Source organism: Dermacentor andersoni, chromosome 1 (genome assembly GCF_023375885.2).
Source record: "Dermacentor andersoni chromosome 1, qqDerAnde1_hic_scaffold, whole genome shotgun sequence".
NCBI classification, from domain to species: domain Eukaryota; kingdom Metazoa; phylum Arthropoda; class Arachnida; order Ixodida; family Ixodidae; genus Dermacentor; species Dermacentor andersoni.
The window spans coordinates 67,940,070-67,962,422 of NC_092814.1; the positions used below are offsets into that span (position 1 = coordinate 67,940,070).

At 44.5% G+C, this 22,353-nt stretch overlaps 1 protein-coding gene across 1 annotated transcript in view; it reads right to left on the reverse strand.

Annotated features, from left to right (window-relative positions):
• The window catches only part of Als2 (Amyotrophic lateral sclerosis 2), a 112,743-nt gene that overhangs the window by 87,625 nt on the left and 2,765 nt on the right, over positions 1-22,353 (reverse strand). The window contains exons 3-4 of the mRNA XM_050191457.3: positions 10,111-10,291; positions 1,134-1,243 (exon numbers count right to left, since the gene is read on the reverse strand). Coding sequence (XP_050047414.3) covers positions 1,134-1,243; positions 10,111-10,291 — 291 coding nt within the window. The remainder of the gene's footprint in view (positions 1-1,133; positions 1,244-10,110; positions 10,292-22,353) is intronic.

Sequence of the window (22,353 nt, forward strand, 5' to 3'; positions counted from 1 at the left end):
TGTTGTTGCCACGGGGTGCCAAACCCACAACCTCTGCATGACAGATGCAGCATTCTATCAACAAAGAAAGTGGACAGAGGGACGGCCATCACTGCCACTCAATTGGCAGAGCATTGCATGCACCGTGCAGAGGTTGTGGGTTCGGCTCCCGTCAGCAAAAAACTTGGTTTTTCTTCCACTTTCTTTACTAAGAAAGTGGAAAAAGAGTATATATATATATATATATATATATATATATATATATATATATATATATTATACAGTCCAATATCAAAAGAAACAGTTGATTTCCTCCATACTTTCCTTGACTTTATTGTCTGTGGCTTTACATGGCAGTGACTCTAAAACTGATTCCCTTGGTTCCTTGTAATCTTATAGCTCAATACACTGCCACTGCTTTTGTAAATATTCACTGAAGCCAGACGAACTGTATGCTTGCCAACGCATGCAAGCTTGCATCTACACGCTATGTGCCTGTCACACCTCACAAGGAATAACAGTCTGCATCCACAAGAGATGTGCGCCAGCGCGTGCTCACTTTGCTCCCTTATATTCTTCCACCATAACACTCAGAGACACTTTGGCAAGCAATGTTTCTTACTTTGTTATTGACAGTGTTCAAATTATGTTAAATGTAACTGTTTTGTTTTTAGAGTTGTTAAATATTTCTCACATGACATAAATCAGCTTTACCGAGAATCGATTGTACCACACCATAGCTGTGTAACCAGGTGTGCTGACGCGAGGCAGCCTGAGCGCTAATAGAAGAGAGGAGCTGATCTCTACACTCGTGTAGAGTATCGATGTGCAAAAGCTGTACTGCACCACCTGCGCATACGTGGGGGTGCAGACGCAAGCTTGTGCACATCGGCAAGCGTATGTTTGGTATGGGCTTTAGAATGGCTCATTTTTATTGTTCCCTACTGCCTAATTGCGTAAGACAAAAGACCCATAATAATAAAAAAAAGCACTCGAAACAAAAAAGGTAGTAAAGTTACAGTGACTGATTAGAAACTCACTCATTACAAAACAGAAAAACAGGTCGTTTTGGTAATATTTCTTATAAACTTAAAACTCATACATATTTTCTTTCAGTTCGCTGTTCATTGAAAAGAATGCTTTATTAAACTTACTGATGTTGTCCACAACTGTACATCACAGGATAAGACCCACCACAATCAGCCAAAAATAAAGAGTGGCTTTGACCAGCTGCAATGTCAAAAACCAGGTCATTTCTGGGCATCTAAAAAATAGAGAGCAATGACCAGTTATTTCTTCAATGCAACATATACACTGTCCTCATAATCTCATAATACTTTTACAAAGTTGCAAATGACATGTTCGTAAACCAAAAAGCTTTTTGCTTTTCAGCCACCCAAAATTTATCGAATGTGCCTGCCCAGCCATATTGGCATTAGCCATAAAAAGATACCTAAAAAGACTGACAACTTGTTACACAAAATTAGAGTTCACATAAAACGAAGTCACGCAGTTAAACAGCCTGAGCTATGCTTGAAGCTACAGACTACAGTTTTTGTCATAAAAAGCTTCCTAAGGTATGACAAATTATGTAAAAATAATGAAGACACAGGAGACTTTAGGCTTACCAAGACCAAAACACTTGCCAGAAATGGCAAAAGATCAGTATGCATTGCAGTCTTGAATTAATTCTGGGGTTTTATGAACCAAAACCACAATTTGATTACGAGGCATGCCATAGTGGGGGACTCCGGCATTTCGCACTCATCGAAATGCGGCCGCGGTGGCTCGGATTTGATCCCGTGACCTCGCGCTTAACAGCGCAACACCTTAGCTAATAAACCACTACCACAGGTGCATTGCAGTCTCTTCCTTAGACTCACGGTGTTTAGCAAGACGGATGAAACTAAATGTTCTTACGCTTCTAGTTTTGTATGCAGGCTGTAATAGCTGAAGATGTCAAGCACATGCCAAAGTTATACTCTGAAGAGTACCCAAGCAAGTGTAAGGACAAACTTCATATCCACTGCAGACAGATAGACCTAGTTTCTCTAAAGAGGTAAGAAAAAATAATATGTATGATACAGGTAACAAGATAGCCTACTGTCTTTAGAAGGTGATTAATTCAGCAATGCATCTGCAGTCTTGCAACTTCTACAAAACTAATTATAACACAAGTTAGTACTAATGCTCAATTATAAGTGACAGCTCAACACTTTGAAGCATACTGAAGTGAAATGGCGATACCAGGTTTACTTGCACCAAAAAGTTAGGCTTGTTTCATTTCTGTAGTTGAATCAATACGTATAGTCAATCAAGTATAGATACAGATGAAACAGAGAAACATATTAATCCAATATTAAAGTTTGAATATTTGTAATACCTTAGTTTCTTATTGCAGGTAAGTTGAATTTTAAAGTTGCTGCTGGTCCTAAGCAAGATCTGCAGCTGTATCCAAGCCACTACTATGAGAATATCAATTTATCTTTGTCTGACAAGATTCTCTCCGTCCACTTGGATCAACAATGACAGACATCAGCACTCTCTGACCATAGCCTTTGACCCAGCTAGTTGACAAACAAAACCGAAGCTTGATGGAATTCTGAGATGAAACTTCATGATGTATGAGCTTTAAAGAGTTTCTTTCAATTATGCTCAATGAATTTAAAAAATAAAAAAGAAAGGAAAGCTGTATGCATATATTTTTCTACATTTAGCTACAAGACCAAAGAAGAGAAAAGAATCCAGACCATGTCATGCACCAACAGACTTAAGCAGTTCATCTGCGATTTTCCTTTCAAGGGTTCAAATATTGAGCCATTACTTCACACACACACACACGCACGCACGCACGCGCGCGCGCGCGCGCGCACACGCACGCACACACACACACACACACGCACACACACACACACACACACACACACACACACACACACACACACACACACAATTAGTACTTAAACCTACCCAAAAGCCTTACATGCACAGGCATATTCTTTTTCACAGGATGCACATGCTCTTATACTTGACTGCCGCCGAAAACAGCACATGCATGCACTACAGTTAATTAAAACGGAGAAACGTAAGCATGTCAAGTTATCAAATACTTGTCTTGGAAAGGCCTACAGCCAATAGACCTCCCTATGGCAGAAAGGCAGCATTAGGACAGCATGCCCCATTCTGAAGCACGAAGAAGTCAACTGCAGCAAGGCATATGTACGAGCTAGCTGTTTGACTCATCATGGCAAAGAACACTGAGACCACGGGATAACAGCTTACACAGTCTTTAAGCTGCTGTCCCACCTTTGTGCTGTTCATTTTCCATGACAAAGTGAGCTGCTTTATTTGAGCAAGAAATGGAAAGCCTCCAAGATGACCTCCATTCTGATGAGGTTGCCAAAGGCAGCTATGCCATAATATATCCAGTCCACATGATAACGTGTTGACATGTTACTGCCAAGATAGTTGCTGAGGTTGTATGCCATAGTGAAAACAATGCTCAGACTATCTTCGCACAAAAAACTTAAACAAGATAGGTCTGAAGGTCACTCATACATGATAGAAAAATACATCATGTCCAGCAAGACCAGTCTTTTAGGAGCAAACCCTGTAAGGTGGTTTCTTGCCTGGTATGTGACTGTTGACACCTGGTTCCTTATATTCAAACTAGAGAGAAAAGCTCGGTCAGAGTAATAGGGATGCCCTTTCAACCTACTGCCAATGAAGAATGGTCTTGTCCAGACAACTGGCAAAGTGACAGCCATAATTTTAGTGATTAGGCATGTGTGCTGCTCATCCATCCATAAATGCTGCTCGTTCACAGCATGATAAAACTATGTTATAGAGAAGTGGTTCCCAAAGCGGGTTCCGCGAGCATCCAGAATGAATCAATCTCATCTTTCCTTCATTGGATTTTTAACATTAGAGTTCGAATTCAACAATTAAACCACCACAGTCACAGTTTGGTACATTTCTTGAGAAAGACCATCACGGCATCGGCATTCAAGACTAATTGCTATGCTATTCACAGGGTCACAGTATTTGCACTGGACAAGAATGGGCTTTTATGTCCTGCAAGCTGAAAGAAACTTTTGAATCTAGTGCTGTGTCAACTCGTTGTCGATGTATGACAAGGGCCATCAGCATAATGTAAGGACGTACGGGGCGCATCTACGGTAAAGGCACCCTGATGTTGTCACAGAGTAGTTTTTATATATGCAGGCTGTTTTGATTCCACACTGTGTCTGTATCTGCTTTGCCAAGAAAAAAATGCGGAACCACCACCTTGATTTGAACGCCCTCCCACGTGGCAAAGGTGTGGGCTTTTAGTGTTACCACTGCGATGGGTATGTGCATCAAAAACGACTCTACAGTGCGAATAACTTACAATATTTGTACGTAATAACAAAATAAATAAGCAAACTTTCGTGTGTCCCACACTTTCTTTGCATTAGGACTCTGTTATGCAGTAAATAGAGCGGTTGCCGTTTTGCTTTTTGAGATCAAAGATAGCGCACCGAACCGCAAATATTGAAGACTTTAAGCTCCCATGGAGTTGATTCGTTTATTCTAACTCAAGTGGCATTGAGTTTGAACCCTCAGTTCGTGTAACTGATGCCTCAATTTCCGGCGAAATCATTTGAACATGCTCACACACAACATGGTAGCCAAGAAGATGGTTATAAAGGCATGTAGGATTATATTCAATTCATCTTAACTTTACAAAAGATATCTCTTCAAGCAGCCTACAAATGTAAGTACGATGATTGTAAAACAAAACAACAAACAACCTAAGGCGTAAGTGACACTGAACCATACACTGATTACCCTGTTTAAATGATTCGATAACTTGTGGACTTCTTTTGTTCTATTTTTTTCAGTCGCTAAATTGATTCATCGCAACAATCATCGAACCAATCATTGCAAGGCCATGAATAAGCACAGCGGTGAGAAAAAGTAGAAGGGGGAGGGGGTTCCGCGTCACTCTGGGAAGGCACAGGTGGGGTTCCTCAAAGCCAGAAAGAATGGAAGCTGTGGTACAATGGCTGCAATTATCTCCAACAGGTTTTCTATCATAAACTGTGTTCGCTGAATCTTAAGAAAATAGTGAATTGCGCTGTTCGTTACGAAAGGTGGCATTTCCACGACCCCTAATTTTTGCAGGCTTTCCACGATTTGAATGAAATTTCTGGGAAAGGTGAAATAGTTGTTTCCAAAGTATCAATGTTCCGTGTCTCCCAACTTATTTTGAATAATTACTAGCAGTGAGTCATAATTATTAGTGACAGGCATACAAGTTAATCATGTATCTTATGTATAGAAGTGATAACAGTGGCCAGTTTACTGACATTGAAACAGAACAACGCGAAGGATGTGGACATAGAAAAGGCACACATTGTCTTTTCTGTCCCTTTTCTACATCTGAATCCTTCACAGGATCCTAACCACATCTCAGCACATTCTAATATGAAGAGAGGCCAACCAAGTTGCCAGTTTCCCGAGTTCCGTGGAAACTTTACTTTGGCATGGAGTCTAATTGGTCTAACCATAACATCAAGAATTTTTTGTCTGAGAGCATTTAAGGTGAAAATTCCCTGTTTAGTCCACAATTTTTAAGAAGTACAAAGTTGCCCAACTATACCTGTTCACTAGGCACGCACTCATGATAGTTTCAGTGTCAATATAAAAAAAAAACATTTTGTTGACCCTTTGCCCATTATGATATCATTCACCATATGACCTATTCCTTTTTTTTTTACCAGCCAAATTTCCATTTTTCCTTCCCTGGGAAGGAAAAATGGAAACATCAGGCAATGCTGGACAAAATGTGTGGGAGACAGCATTGAAAAAATTACGTTAGTTCGTTTATTCCAACCACTTACTCCCGAGTTAGCTGCGAATTTGTGGGCTAATCTGCATATAGTGAATTTCCAAGTTTTTTATTTTTTTATTTTTCCCACTGCAGGTCCATTACATGCACTCAATCAACAACTGGGTGTAGAACTTGATATGTTGAAACGCAATACTATTCTGATAACTTGAAAGAGCCATTATACACTGGCATTAGTAGTGCTCCTTTATGTGTTATATTTTATCTAAATTTATTTAGTTGTGAGCACTAGTAAAAACCATGATTTCATTTAAGGCAAGAATTTCAATCACAAACAGTAGGTCAAGGAGCTTGGCACTTGCTGACATGTTGCATTTTCTTACCATTGGCGTTTCTACAAAAAAATATTTTAATATGAGACAGAGACTTTGGGGACAAAACTTATATTTACACACTGCTGTGCATTCAAGCACACTTCCCAAACAAAACAGATGATTCAGGGGCAAATGATAAAGTTAATGTCAGAAAGCATGAAGCTTGCCATTTCATTTGAATTTACTATGGTACATTTTCCTTGAAAGCAAGCAGCACAATTGATCCCAAATAACCCTTGGTTAGATATAATTTCCAAATGGAAACAAAACTATAAAGAAACTAAATTTTTTTTTAATTTTTTTTTTTGCAGCACCAACTTCCCAAGAAGGGTACTGGTTTGGGCTAGTTGGTTACAATTCATGATCAATTTTATTTGCGCACCACTTGGAACGAGGAATGGGGAACGTCAGACACAAGCACAAACTTTCAACTGGTTTTAATGGTAGGAAGTCAAGTGGTTTATATAGACACATGAATGTGACCGAACAAGAAATACATAATAAAATATGCATGTGCAATCAACAAGGCAGACTTGCACGCATGTATTTTCAATAGCAAGATAAATTCTAAATAATACTTGTGATACACAATGCAGACATGTCGCTGGCCTACACATCTATCGCTCCGCTTTCGCAAAATCCAACCCCATTAAGATAACTAAGTTCTTTTTGTGATAGTCCCAATGAAGCCATGCTGACAGTTTTTCCCAAGGCGGTGAATTTTTTTTTCTCCCTTTGATTATCTCACGTGTCTGATTGTTGTACTTAGCTTCAACCTTGCAGTCACTGAACGACTTGCAAACGCCATCCCAACAGTGTAAACCCAAATATCCTTGCACCATCCTGTATACATTATTGTTATGTTCCCGAAGCCTATCATTCAGGCATCTGCCCGTTTGACCAATGCACTTTTTCCTGCAGTAAAGCGGGATCTCGTACACCACATTTTCTGCACAATCTATGTACCGGTTTCTGTGGTTCTTTGTACATGTCGCCTTGCTTGTACTGCTTTCTCCCTTTTCTTTACACAGTGACGCTAAATTGTGGGACGCTGTAAAAACCACTTTTACCCCAACACAGCCTCCAATCTTTTTCAGACGATGTGAGACGTTATGAAAGTACGGTATTACAGCCGTCCCTCGAGCCCACTCATCTCGGTCTCAGATCGCCTTGGTTCAGTATGTCGCCCAAACCACCTGGTAGCTCGCAAAAAAAGACTCCGCAACAGATACAATGACATCCCCTGGAAAGGACTCGGGAAACAAAAGGACTCAGGGAACTCACAGTTCAAGTGATGTAGCTGAGGTGCTGGGGAGCTTTAGATCAGACCTGAGTCCTTTGATGCTAACTAACGAATTAACTGAAGATGGATCTATCTGGTTCCTGGACTTAAAGCTATCCTTCTCAGATTCACACATTTGTTGGAAATACGAGCCACAAGCAAATCAGCCTCTGCTGCCCTATTGTTCGAGCCATACGAAGCTGGTGAAAAGGGGGGTAGCAAGTACTTGCTTAAAGAATGCCCTGCAGAAGTCTTGCCACCCCGCAGTGGAAAGTAACTTTCAGCCCCAGGTTGGACGGCTCCAGCAGACAGGATATCCAGGGGATGTCGTATCTGTTGCGGAGCCTTTGTTGCGAGCTATCAGGCAGTCTGGGGGACGTACCGAACCGAGGCAATCTGAGACCGAGATGAGTCGGGCTCGAGGGACGGCTGTAATACCGTACTTTCATAACGTCTCACATCGTCTAAAAAAGATTGGAGGCGGTGTTGGGGTAAAAGTGGTTTTTACAGCGCCCCACAAGTTAACGTCACTATTTAAAGAAAAGGGGGAAAGCAGTACAAGCAAGGTGACAAGTGCAAAGAACCACAGGGACCGGTATGTAGATTGTGCAGAAAATGTGGCGTACGAGATCCCGCTTTACTGCAGGAAAAAGTACATTGGCCAAATCGGCAGATGCCTGAATGATAGGCTTCGGGCACATAACAATACATGTAATGTATACAGGATGGTGCAAGGGAATTTGGGTTTACACTGTCGGGATTGCGTTTGCAAGTCGCTGTTCAGTGACTGCAAGGTTGTAGCTAAGCACAACAATCAGACAACACGTGAGATAACCGAAGGGGGAAAAAAAATCGCCTTGGGAAAAACTGTCAGTGTGGCTTCATTGGGACTATCACAAAAAGAACTTAGTTATCCTAATGGGGTCAGATTTTGCGAAAGCGGAGGCCAGCGACATGTCTGCCTTGGGTATCACAAGTATTATTTAGAATTTATCTCACTATTGCGAATGCACGCGTGCAAGTCTGTCTTGTTGACTGCACATGCATATTTTATTACGTATTTCATGTTACATCACATTCATGTGTGTATGTAAACCACTTGGCTTCCTACCATTAAAACCAGTTGAAAGTTTGCATTTGTGTCTGACGTTCCCCAGTCCTCGCTCCAAGTGGTGCGCAAATACCATTGTTCACAAGAAGCTTAGGAATGTTTAACCATATTAGCTGTCCTAACCCTTTGATGGACACAACAAAAGATTGTATTGTTTTTGTGCCTAAGGCATTACAAGTACAGTGCTCACAGAATGAAACGCGTGAATTTAGGGCTAAGTAATGCGCATACTTTCGTTTTCACCGGCTGCAGTTCGTGTCACATCGACGTAATTTTGGCGCGTTCACTTACATCTGAGTCCTCATCACCTTCGGTGACCAAATTCCTTGCGGCATGACATGGTACTTTCGCGTACTTTGCACATATGCAGGGTTCTACTAAATGTTCCATGTCGCGTTTCATTCCGTGAGCACTGTACATTCTTGATGGGGCATTTACAAAAACATCGATTTGAAAGCTGACAAGCATTTTGTACGGGAGAAAAAAGTGGGACGTGCATGTTCCACTGCTCATAAACCACATATTCATCAAGGGGAGCCTAATATGACCATGTTGCTTACTTCTACCGCCTAATGGCTACCTGTAATGTAATCGGAAGCAGCCTACGTACACTACTACTATTGCGCTCAGTATGAGCTACAAAGTGCAAGTGCTTTGCCATGCGTTTTCACATTGTAGCTCAAAATGAGCATGACAGTACCCTATACAAGGAGCATATGCATGTTTTACATATTTTGTTTTGTTTAGTAAGCCCCCTTTATACTAGCAACTACTTTTATAGCTGCCCATTATCACAAAAGTTCCCTCAAAAGATGCTCCATGGAAAGCCTTAAAGGCTACACTTCTCATATCTGATGCTATGATGTGTGCATGAGGCTAATGGATAATTTATTATTGGTAAATGTGGATATGACAAATTCAAATGCCTAACCCCACTAAAGTCATATTAACACACAGCTGTCATGGAAACATGTCAAGTATTTTCAGTAAACAAATATGGGGGGAAATTGGCTTGGGCTGTTCCTGTGTCTTTACTCTGGTACAAGAAAGAAATTTTGCTCAACAGAGTCACCATTTATCATTTTGGTGGCTTGAAGAAAGCTGAAATAAACAACAAAACATAGTGTACAAAGAAGAGGAAGTAAACAATTCCTGTAACTGTGCAGCCTTGTTGATGAATACGAAAATTAAAGTAAAAGAAATGAAAGAAAAACAATATTTTAACAAAGTCCAGAAATATAGCTGCACAGCAAAGTTCAATCGTGGTAGTTGTTAAATTTCACCACTGCTGTGCAGTGAAGTTGCCGTGAAAAGTGGGACCAATATGTCTTGCTGTCCATCAAAGAGTTAAACTGAATAAAGCATAAAATACATTTCTTAGACTACCTGGAACCAGAAAATGTACCCTGTGAGCATAGTAATTTCTCCATTATGATTTGTTCACAAGGATGCAGTACCAATCAGGCACATGCAGGCATACAAGCATCTGCATGCAGGAAACAATGGTCTACAGTGGTTATTCAAAACTTACAGCAACCAGCTTAGGAGTGGAAATGCATTTGGCAGCAGGATTGTGACCAAGCTGTGAAACATCATTCAAGCCCCAACTGAACACGCTGAAGCTGCAGGTGAGAGCCAGTGAGTGACCATGGCCAGCGCTCACTTTCAACACGCCAGAGTCATTCAGGTGCTTCATCAGGCAGGGCTGCATTCTGAAGAATGTGAAGGCGCACTCAGAGACCATCTCTAAATGCCCTGGCAACCCCACAAGTCACAGGCACTACATTTTAGTGAACAATGACACAAATGGTCATAATGTAAAATGCATCCAATTAGTTGATATGACAGTGTAGTGGGCAGTAACTGCACCAGTTTAGATAAGTACACAACACTAGCTTGGTGCAGGTTGCTTGTTTCAGGTTAGCTATACTGAACAAACCAAGTAAAAAATAAGGCAAATAAAAGTGAGCAAACTTTGTAGCGTAGAATGTTGTCCGCTACTTGTTCCGCGCCGGAGAGATGAAGCGAGCACACTGAAGATCCGTAGACATTTCCTGATTTGATTTATTTGAACTTTGGTTAATCGAATATAAGCATTTACGCACTTGTACAATTCATAACTGCGACATCTCAGCAGCACTCGCTGCGACCTCGTCCCTTCGTGTCTCCGGCGCGAACTCCCCTGGGACCCTCGGGAAACGTCACAACATCCCGCCTGAGAGCAAAACAGAACACCAATACCAACTCTTCGTTGACCAGGGCCAATCAGGCCGCACAGATTCAAATCCCCACAGCCAATCGTGGGCGGACTTCACCGAGTTTGAACTTGATGACAGCTGCTTGCCTGAAGAATTATGACCCGAAGAAAAGTAAAGATACACAGAAAACTACAGAGACATCTGTTGGGCTTTAGACGAACTAGAAGGAAGAACTAGCGGCGTCTACAAAGAGAAAGCGCACAAAAGAGTAGAGAAGCATCCCCAAACAGTTTGGGAAATTAGGAGACGCCGCTTCTGTCGCTAGTACAAAGGCGGGCGACAACGCGGTCGGCCGGCCGGACCCTCAGGCGGAACGGGTGGTGCCGCGCGTGAGATTCCCCCAACCGGCCTCCCCACTCGTGCGCGAAAAGACGTTTTGAGAGAAAAGCGGCAAGAAAGGAAGGAACACTGCCACACAGCACAGGCAACGAAAAAAACGTAAAGACAGCTACGCGACACCTAAACACCATAAATCAAAACCTATGCCACTGGAAAGCTGCAGCTTGGTCCTTTTCTTTAATGATCAACTTATTTTAGAAAGTGCATACAGGTTTGAAGACAAAAGCTAGGACATCCCAAAATATTTACAGCATCATCGACATGAAGTTCTAACAAGCTCATTAAATTTAAAAGGTAAAATATTAACAAATATGATCATTTTTTTAAACATTGAGCTCTATTATGATAATAAATTTATATGAGGGTCAGTCAAATGAAAACCACAATTGTGTAACAAAAAAGCGAGAGATGGTGCCAGTAGCCTGCACATTAGCAGACATGTTCCTAACAAAGCGCCAGATGTTCACGAGGTGGCAGCATTGCACAGGTGCGGAAACACCGGCATAGAAACAGTATAAAAATGGCCACCCCACTAGCAAATTGCACCAGAGAGAAACAGCGTTCTGTTATTCGGTTTCTGCATAGTGAAGGTGTGAAGCGTATCAAAATTCAGTGCAGAACGAAAGTCCAGTATAGTGATGCATGTGTGTCGCAGCGGGAAGTCCATGAATGGAGCCACAAATTCGCAGACGGTACGACATCCGTGGCCGATGCTCCTCGTCTGGGTTAGGCACACCCCACTGTGACTCCAGAAAACATTGCAGCCATTGAAGCCACCGTGACGGAAAACCACTGAGTGACACTGGATGACATTTCAGCAAGTGTAAACATCAGTCATGGTTCAGCATACCACAATTTGCATGATGTGCTCGGATTTTTCAAAGTGTCTGCAGGGTCAGTGCCCCAGCAGCTGACTCCTGAATTGAAACAGCAACATATTGATGCATGTGAACAACTTCTGTGGCACATTGAACAAGACGGGGATGCCTTCCTTGTAAGAATTGTCACCAGAGATGAAACATGGGTTCACTATCACCAACCAGAAATGAAGAGAGCAAGTAAGGAATGGCGCCATTTCTCATCACCCCAAACTAAAGACGTTTCGAACACAGCCATAAGCAGGGAACATTATACTGAGCCTCTTTTGGGACAAGAAAGGTGTATTCTTGGAGCACTACATGTTGCAAGGGACCACTATTACTCATGAACCATACTCTGGCCTATTAAAATATCATCTTCAGCCTGCAACCAAATCAAAACGCCGAGAATTGCTGTCTGCAGGTGTTCTATTGCAACATGAAAATACATGGTCCCATACAACCCGTGCAGCAGTTGTGACAATAACACACTTCAGCTAGCATTCTGTAGCAATGCCTTTTTCAATGCTGATGCCTTTCAGCACTTCATACGTTCGTGAGTGACCAGTTTCAGCGCTCTGCCCGGGGCGGAGCATCGTTCGACCACTCACAAAGGCGAAAAGTGCCAAAAGGCTTTAGCACCAGGAAAAGGCATTGTTATAAAATCATGGCCCTGAAGTTTGAGTGCCTTCTGCAATCACTATCCTCACCAGACCTTGCCCGAGTGACTTCCATATGTTCAGACCACTGAAAGAAGCCCTGGGTGGCAAGACGTTTTGTTCTGATGAAGAGGAATGTCAGGCACTGCACAAGTGGTCGTTCATGTTCCCAAATTAATTCTTTTCCACGGTAATACAGGCACTTTCTAAGCACTCGCGAACTTGCACTGAGCGTGGGGGAGATTTGCGGTTTTCATTTGACTGACCCTCGTAAATAAATAAGTAAACAAAGGTGTGTGTGTATGTATTATATATATATATATATATATGAGATGATCATTTGTAAGCTTTACGGAACTTAAAAATTAAATTTTGGGGTTTTACATGCCAAAACCATGACATGATTATGAGGCATGCCGTAGTGGGGGACTCCGAATTAAGTATGGCCAACTGGAGTTTTTTTATGTGCACCCAATGCACAGAACACAGGTATTTTTGCATTTCAGCCACATCGAAATGCGGCTGCCATGGTGGGATTTGATCCCGCAACCTTGGGCTTAGCAGTGCAATGCCAAAGAAACTGCACCACAACGCCAGGTTACAGAATATTTAAAAACTGCCTGTGGCAGATAGCCTAATCTTAGTCCTTGAGCTCGATGACTCAAAGATACGTACATCATTTGCTTGAGAAGTTGAAACACATAATCAACTAATTGACAAAAATTCACAGAAATCTTCATTAATTACTTTACAATACATATTGCAATTTATGAATTACAGCTGGTGAGCTTGCAAGGCATGTCTACTTGGAACAAGTTTTGAGGATGGCACAGGTTTCGAGACGTGCACCATCAAACTCGCAGTAAAAATGCACTCTTGTTTTAATTACCTTTTTAGTACACGCACATATATACATTGAAACACAAAAGTGACTGGAACGCCCATGTATTTCGTTGCACACTTTGGCAATGAATATCTTGAAACTAGTGTCATCTTAAAAATTCATTGCAAGCTCCCTGGCTACAATTCGTAAATGGCAATATGTGCCGTAAAGTAACTAATTAAGGAATTAATTAGCTGAATATATGTTTCAATTTCTCGTGCATGTCCCCCCCCCTCAAATAATCCAACTCAAGGAGTAGAATTGTGCTATCTGCCACAGGCTATATTTAGAAAGTGTGTGTGTGTCTGAGTGTGTGTGCACGTGCATATCCATCTGAGGATGATTTCTTAACCACAAAGAAAGGAAAACATTTTATGTGACATTGTTTAGTGAGAGTATCATAATGTTCATCACTTTACTTAAAGGAGCACTGACACAAAATTTCAGCTTGAGAAGTATGTGTTGTCCAATTTTTCTGTATGAACAGGCATCTCTGGCAACAATTGTATTTCAACACCAAGTTTCAAGACCATGGGCATGGCCAACTTCAAACTGTAGCACTTGGTGATATTCATATCAACTAGAAGAATTCTGTGGCTCCTAGCTCACTGTGACATTCCACGAGGAGTGCTGTCACTACCAATCGGGATGCTCACACTTGTGGCACACAACAGGAAAAGACGCTACTTTTCTGCTGGATTACTTGCCTGCTTTTTTTTAGCTCCATCATTTTTCCATGTGTGCAATTCAAGTAATAGATTAGAAATAGATTCCAGCTCACAGGAAATGTTCGGCCTCACTTGACAGCGGCTATAGGGACAACCATGATTCAGACGCTGACAATATGGTGCAGCACATGTGTGACTAGCAGACGATTTCTCCAACTGACAACTGAACTATATCACACTCCCTGGTTTGTGAGCTCTAGTAATGAGCTGCATTGTCACATGATTAACATCTACCATTGCCACTGTATGATGCTTTAATCCATTCACCTTTTGCCATCAATTTATTTTATATATTATTTATGCCAAAGTACCCCAAAGGCCCCCTTTCCAGGGTATTACAAAAGGAGGGGAGGGATATTAAATGAAGTATAGTTATAGCAACAAATATTTAAAACAACACAGGCAAAGCACAGACACAATGCATGAAAACAAAATTACATGGTAAAATACACAGGTTGTTTCAGTGCACACTTTCAGAATTTTTTAAAGGTTCCCTGTGGCAGATAGCTCAATTCTAGTTCATGAGGTGGTCTACTCAAAGTGGCGGACACTACTTGTACAAAAAACTGAAATGCAAAATCGACTAATTAACAAAAATTCACTAACTTTAAAACTAATTACCTTGTCACCCATATTGCAATTTAAAAATTCTTGCTGTGGAGTTCGCAAGGTGGACCCACTTAGAACAAATTCTCAGCACGACACCAGTTTCAATATATGAATTTCCAAATTTTACAGAGAAATGCATTGTCTCAAAGCTACACCTGGGCAATGAAGAGATTCATTTGACCTCGCAGGGATTTCAGTATGATAATGAGTATACACATGATATGCAACCAAACAGAAATTGCAAATTGAGAGAAGCACCCTTGAATGCGATACCATATAGTTGTGATGACATAGAAGAAAAAGCATTTTCCAGCCTTGCAAGTTACTTTTGTGCACTGTTTTAAGAATAAGAATTCTTAAAAACAATGCCATGTTTTTCTAGTGCTGTTTCCCCAGGAAAGAATTCTTCACCGGCACAAAGAAATACAGCACACTGCTTCTTAGCTCTAGTTACGATTATGCAGCCACTTTTGCTGTTTTGTATTAAAATACAACAATGACATAAACTGCACATACGATCTGTAGAGGTTCTCCATTCTTCCATATAAACTGCAGTGGTTGTGGAGGCCCTCACTGTCAAGAAAGAGCCAAATCTGCACAAGATTTTTGGTTTCCAACCCTACCATAACTGCATGAGGTTCATTTTTTGTTCTCAGTAGTTACAAATTTTGGGCATACTGCAGTAAGAGAGAGAGAGAGAGTAAAACATCTTTATTATTAATACTTGAATGGCGAGAGCAGTGTGGGAGGAACCCTCAGTCCAGGGTCCCTAAGATTATTCCGGCGATGTTTCAAGCTCGTTGTATCACAGCTCGGAGGACCTCGGGAGGTCCGTCGCGAAGGGCATCGTCCCACAGCTCTTTGTTGCGTAGGGGGTAAAGGAGAGTTGGCAAGGGAGGAAAGAGGTTTGCAGTGCACTCAATCGTGACGTGGAAGATTGTGGGCGAGCTGCCACAGCCAGGGCAATGATCTGCATAACAGTGTGGGTAGAATTTATTGAGAGCGACAAGATTTGGAAAAGTTGTGGTTTGTAACTGGCGTAATGCCACTGCTTCCTCCCGCGAGGACGGCGTTGGTGCGGCGTTGGTGCGGCGTTGGTGCAGCGTTGGTGCGACGAATGCGTGTATAATGACGGAGTATGTCTTTGTAACGGAGCAAGGGATCCCCCCACTCTGAACTAGTCGCCTCACCACGCTGAGTCGCCCGGAGGGAAATTTCTCGGGCGACAGCATGTGCGCATTCGTTACCCGGCAGCGAGGTATGACCAGGGGTCCAGAGTAAGTGGATGCGGGGAGATGTGGTTGGTGTATTTTGCGGGATCTGTTTGAGAATTTGGTGCGCCACTCTCGGGATGCCATGTCCTGATAGGAACGCCCGGCATGCCTGTTGCGAGTCCGTCAATATATACATTTCCTCAGGAACACGGATGGCGTATCGAATTGCAAGAGCAACACCGAGAATTTCTCCGTAAGTGGCATTTGTTCCGCGCATTGCAGCAGAGTCTCTCAGGGATTCGGTGCCATCCAAAACTACCGAGGTATAGCCCTCTTGAGTGTGTGATGTGTCCGTGTATAAAGTATGTGTTTCCGGGATGTTTGCAAGCATGCGGCCAATTGTACACGGGCTTTGCGCCGCCCTTTGTCATGCTCAGGGTGCATATTACGTGGCAATGGATGAATACTTAGTGCTTGGCATATCACTGACGACAAGATCGTTGGACAGGTTTCAGACTCAAGGGGTGGGACAGAGTATCCTAGCCGTGTGAGAAGATGGCGGCCAGTAGGAGTGAGTAGGAGGCGCTGGTGATAGCTGACCCAATGTGCCTCTAGCAGCTCGCCTAGTGTGGAATGTGTCCCTAAGTTAAGGAGACGGCGTGTGGAAGTATAATTTGGGAGGCCATGGGCCAGCTTCGTCGCTTTGCGAATCATTGCATCTATGCGAAGTTGTTGTGCTTGGGTCAACCGCTGAAATGGGAGATGGTATGTAAAGCGGCTGATCACGCATGCCTCCACCAAGCGCAGCAGGTCCTCTTCTCGAAGGCCCGAGCGCCTGTTGGAGACCCTCCGGATCATGGCCAGAATTTGCTCAATCTGTCTGGATAGAAGGGAAACAATGTAGTTGGACCTGCCATCCGCTTGGACATGTAGGCCGAGGATACGAGCATGATTAACCTGTGGTATCGGTGTGCCATCCACGTGCACAGTGATAGGGGGAGTAGAGGAACGGCTCCGGGGGCGAATGATTATGAGCTCCAACTTTTCCGGAGCACATCTTAAGCCGCATTTTCTCGCGCACTCGGAAATTGTATCGACTGCTTTCTGCAGTCGGTCCTGGATGGCTCCGTTGGAACCCCGTGTCGACCAGATAGTAATGTCGTCCGCATAAATAGGGTGGGCGACATCAGGGATCTGGTCGAGTAGCCGGGGGAGCCCTGCAAGCGCGATATTAAATAGAGTAGGGGTAAGAACTGAGCCCTGGGGTGTCCCACGTCCTATAAGGCGAATCGTACCAGATCGATGCGGTCCCACTCCTACGGTGGCTGTGTGATCTCGAGGAAATGCGCGGATATAGTTGTACATACGAATTCCACAGTGTGAATGTGCAACATTGCGAAGGATGAGGTCATGTTCAACATTATCAAATGCCCCTTTTAGGTCTAAGGTGATGAGTGCTCTCGTTCGTGCGGACGACGGAGGTCCTATGACCTCCTCCCGCAATTGTAAAAGCACATCTTTGGCAGACAGATGAGCCCGATATCCGAATTGAGAGTTGGAAAAGAATGATTTTTCTTCGAGGAAGGGCTGCAGACGGCGCAAGAGTACATGCTCCATGAGCTTACCAATGCAGGATGTTAGGGAGATGGGTCGTAAGTTTTCAACCTTAACAGGCTTGCCCGGTTTGGGGATCAGTGTGATGTCGGCGTGTCGCCATGTTTCGGGAAGCATGCCCTTGCACCAGCAATCAATGAAGATCAATGAATCCGCGTCACTGAGGTTACGAAGGGTGGTGAATTGGATGTGGTCGGCTCCCGGTGCCGTGTTGCGGCGTAGGTCTTGTAGGACCACCCGCACCTCGTCAGATGTGATGTCTGCATCGAGCAATTCGTTCGCCTCGCCTACATAAGCATAGTCAGGGTACTGCGGCGGCGGGCCTGTGGGTATGAAATGCTTCTCTAGCTCTCTGAGGAGTGTCGAGACATCGTACCTGTACTCGTGCATTAGGATGTGCAGCTGTTGAAATGTTTTTCCCTTTGTTGTGGTGGGATCTGTGAGTGAGCGAAGAATCGACCACGTTTTTGCTGTGCTCAATGTGCCTGAGAGGCGATCGCAAAATCCTCGCCAGTTATTCCTCGTAAGGATCTCTGCATACTCCCGAGATTCCTGTGTAATTTGATCTATACGTTTCCTAAGTTTTCGGTTGAGGCGTTGTCGTTTACATCATCGTGTCAACCCTCTGCGGGCGTTCCAAAGATGAAGTAAATGCGGGTCTATGTCTGGTGTCTCGGTTGTGGTGTGCAGTGTGCTCATGGTGGCCTCTAGATCTTGTGCGAGAGAGTCAAGCCAGCGTTCGAACCCTTGGCGCTCAGGTGGGTCCTGGCGACGTTCCCTGAATTTCGCCCAATCCGTTATACGCACATTTCGCTCGGGCCTGCGCGCACCCCGTAATGACAAGGTGGTCGCCACAATGTAGTGGTCAGTACCAAGGTGCTCCTCTAAAGGCCCGTGCGCAACGACTGGGCCAGTATTGCGCACGAAGGTAAGGTCAGGGCAGGTGTCACGAGATACGCTGTTGCCTATCCGAGTGGGGTGCTCTGGGTCGGTAAGCAGTGTGTATCTCATGTTACAGATGGCATTCCATAAGCGGGTCCCTTTAGCCTGCGATTTAATGTAACCCCATGCAGTATGCGGAGCGTTAAAGTCGCCGGCCACCACACAAACCCGTCCAAACCTACCAAATTCTGTTAGTAGGTGCTGAAAACAGTGCGTTCGCGAACGGGGGGAACTGTATGCATTGAGTATAAACAGACTCTCGCTGCGTTTACCTTGCGTAATTATTTCCGATATTTGGTGAGGAATGTCAATGTTAGTGGTATGCATGCGACATGTAACATGTTTCGAAACTAAGGCTCCCACAAGAGGAGAGAAACCCGAGAGCGTGCTGTAGCCGGATAAAGAAGGGGTGCAATTGACTTCCTGTAAGAGGATGACATCAGGAGGGTTCGTGGATTTGGCGATATACTGCTGTAGGGAACCTCGTTTTCGGCGGAATCCCCTACAATTCCACTGCCACACCACTAGTTGCTCCGCGTTACGTGGCGCCATCATCATCGCAAGAGGAAGCAGGTGGCCGTGCATAGGGATGCGGGCGCCGGGTGCCCACATTTGAAGGTTGCGGCCGAGAGCCTTGGTCGGAAAGCGCACTTTCGTTGTTACTGCTAAGCTCAGGAACTTGCATGCGTGCGAAAGTGCACTCTATACATGATTTCACTTGCTCCGTAATCCCTATTTGAAGGGCCTCCATTTGGCGTTCTATCCTGTCCAGAGCCACCTGCATGCTAGTGCTCATGTCTGCCACCAGCGCGTCCATTTGTTTTTGCAGGCGCTCACAGCGCGCCTCCATGTCATGACGTAGGCGGGCTATTTCTATTAGAGGATCGGGATTTGATAACGAATTGGTAATAGGGGAAGGGGTAGGGAGAGATTTACGGGGCGGAGCGAGCTGTGGGGGACCCTCCGCCCGACCTACCTCCCGAGGCACCTCCATTGCTGTTTTCTTCTCCGGGGTCCGCTGCACCCCTGAAGGGACCAGGGTCACCTTGGCTGGGGCGTTGGTCTGCAGGGCCTTCTTGTAGGGTTGTTGGGAAGATGGGGAAGGAGGGCGCTTCTCTGGGAGGCGCACCGATGCCTCGCGGGATAGGGACGGAGACTTGGAGCGGGTCCAAAACTTGTGACGGGATCTCGAACGGGTCTCGGACCGGTCTTGTCTGGTCTTCTTCGTTGGGGCACGTGACATTCGGGTCTCCGCCGTATCTGTGGTAGTGGTCGGGTCGCTGGAGGGTTGGAGTTCATGCTGCTCTTTCTCGAGAGCTTTCCGCACCCAAGCTTTGTTCAGTGTCTGCCTAGCACGCCGCGAGCAGTTTGGATCCGCTGTAGGGTGGGTCCCGTCACAGGATCTGCAGTGTGGGGTGCACGGATGTGATGGGGTGGGGTTGTCAGTCCCACACGTCGCGCAAATGACCACTTGCAGCGTAGGACAGTAATCAGCCCAATGGCCGAGCTTGTGACATATCTTGCAGACCAGTTGGCGGGGTCGATGGGGGTAGCAGCGGAGTTCTGCACCATAGAAACGCACGTAGCGAGGCACTTTAAGTCCTTCAAATGTTACCAATGCAACGTTGGTTTGACCCATCATTCGTGCTTGAAGTATTTGAGTTCCAGGAGCCAAAAGCTCATCCACTAGCTTGGAAGACGGTGTACCGGGCAAAAGACCAGGAACAATTCCCTTGCATGAGTTGTCTGGGGCCGCAAAATATGTTGTGATGGGATAGACCCGCTGACCAAGGTTCAGCTCCCTCACCTTGTACAATGCGTCGGCTACGTGTGACTGGGGTGTGCTGATGATTGCCAAGTTCTGCTGAGGTCGCAGTCGGAATATGATGTCCTGACGATCGTCGGTGGTCAAGCCGGCTGCACTCCGTAGAGCACTGGCGAGTTCTGGGCGCGTCCACTTATCGAGGCAAAGTCCTCCGTGAGGCCGCAGAATTATCTTTTCGTCGTGCAACGGAAGTTGAGGCAGGTTCTGATTCCGACTGCGCTTGCATACGGTAGGCTGGGAGGCATCCGGAATGCCCAAGATGTTCTCGGAGGGTTGCGTCTTAGCGTGCGTTTGACGGATGCGTCGCTTATATATGACTGTCTTCCAACAGCCACCTGTGTCGTCGTCAGTTTTGTCGTCGTAAATGTTCAGCGTAGCATCTTCCTCCATCCTTTCCCCGGTCGGAGTGTCTACCTCTCGTTGTTAGGAGGGAAAATTGGCGACGATGGGATCAGCGGCCACTCCCGCGGTATCCACCTCGGGCGTCTTCGTTGTTGTCGAGGAACACGCGGCGGCGTTCCAAGTCGCCAATTGCGTCTTCTGCTCGTTGGAAAATGACGTTGCGGTAAATAAATGCTCCATCGAAACAGAGCGGTGAATTGGCCGAAGGCCCTTTGCACGCCCGTTTAGAACATGGGCCTCAGAAGAGCTGGTCGCTTGGCGCTCTTGGTTCATGGTGTAGAAAGCACGGCAAGGCAGCTATGGCCCCGGCAGGGGCAGCCGCGTTGGAACTGCTTCAGAGCTGTAGAGGCGCGGGGAGCAGCAAAAAATCCCGGGAAGAAAAGGCGGTCGGTGGGAAACGGCGAGAAAGCCGCTTCCCATATGACTCTCGGCGAAAGCGGCCCGGGCAAGGGCAGTCAAGGGCGGTCAAAAGCGGTCGGTGAAGGTCGCGTAGCCTCGGTGGTTGCAGAGCACGCCGACGACACGTCCGTTCACTTCGGCTGACTGATTGGAACTCTGCAGTAAGTTCTCTGAGCATAATGCTGCACTTGTGCAAAATTTTGAGACAGATGCTATTGTTAAGGTGACATCTCTCCTCAACCACGCAGTACATATAACATCACAATAAGCTTTATCTGTAGTTGCACGACTACTAAGTGAAAGCTTGTCATAAGGCATTGCATCAGATGCATTGCTTGATGTAAAGATGTAAACAGAGCTCTCCAGAAATCCACAAGGTAGCAGGGGTATCAAGAAAATAATATTTTTCATTGCATAACTGCAGCAGAATCGCTTGTAGTAATGTGGATGACAGATTTTTGAAGCTTCAGCTTTACAGCCTCTTTAAAAAGGTATACATGCCAGGCTAGCAAACAGGCACTGCTTGAATTATCAGCTGCAAGGGTCTGTGTACTGGAGAGCCACAATACTAAAAGCATCTTGTCATAAGATGGCACAACCACTCAGCCTTGAAATAAATATGTTAACAAGCATGGTTTGCTGAGCCCCACTTCATGGGATGACAGAGACAACGATCCCAGAATACAGGGAATCGCACTTTTCATCTACAGTCAAAACCTCAATATAGCAAACACTGACCCAACAAATTATTGGACATAACAATGTAAATTTTTTTAAATATTACCGCCTATAATCAGCATGTAACAAATATATGCTTATAACAAATACCAGACATAACAAAGGTACGGTTGCATCAAAAGTGACTTCATTATAATGAAGTGTGTCAGTGTTTGTTGGCTTCTTATGATATGACTAATAAAAATCAGGCCCCTCGGTTAACCCCTTTCTTCTCGTTAATTATAATGAAGTAATGAAGTACAATAAAGTACATTTCAGAGAACAAGTCAAACTTGAAAACTCCTGTAAATGATATTATACATGCAGA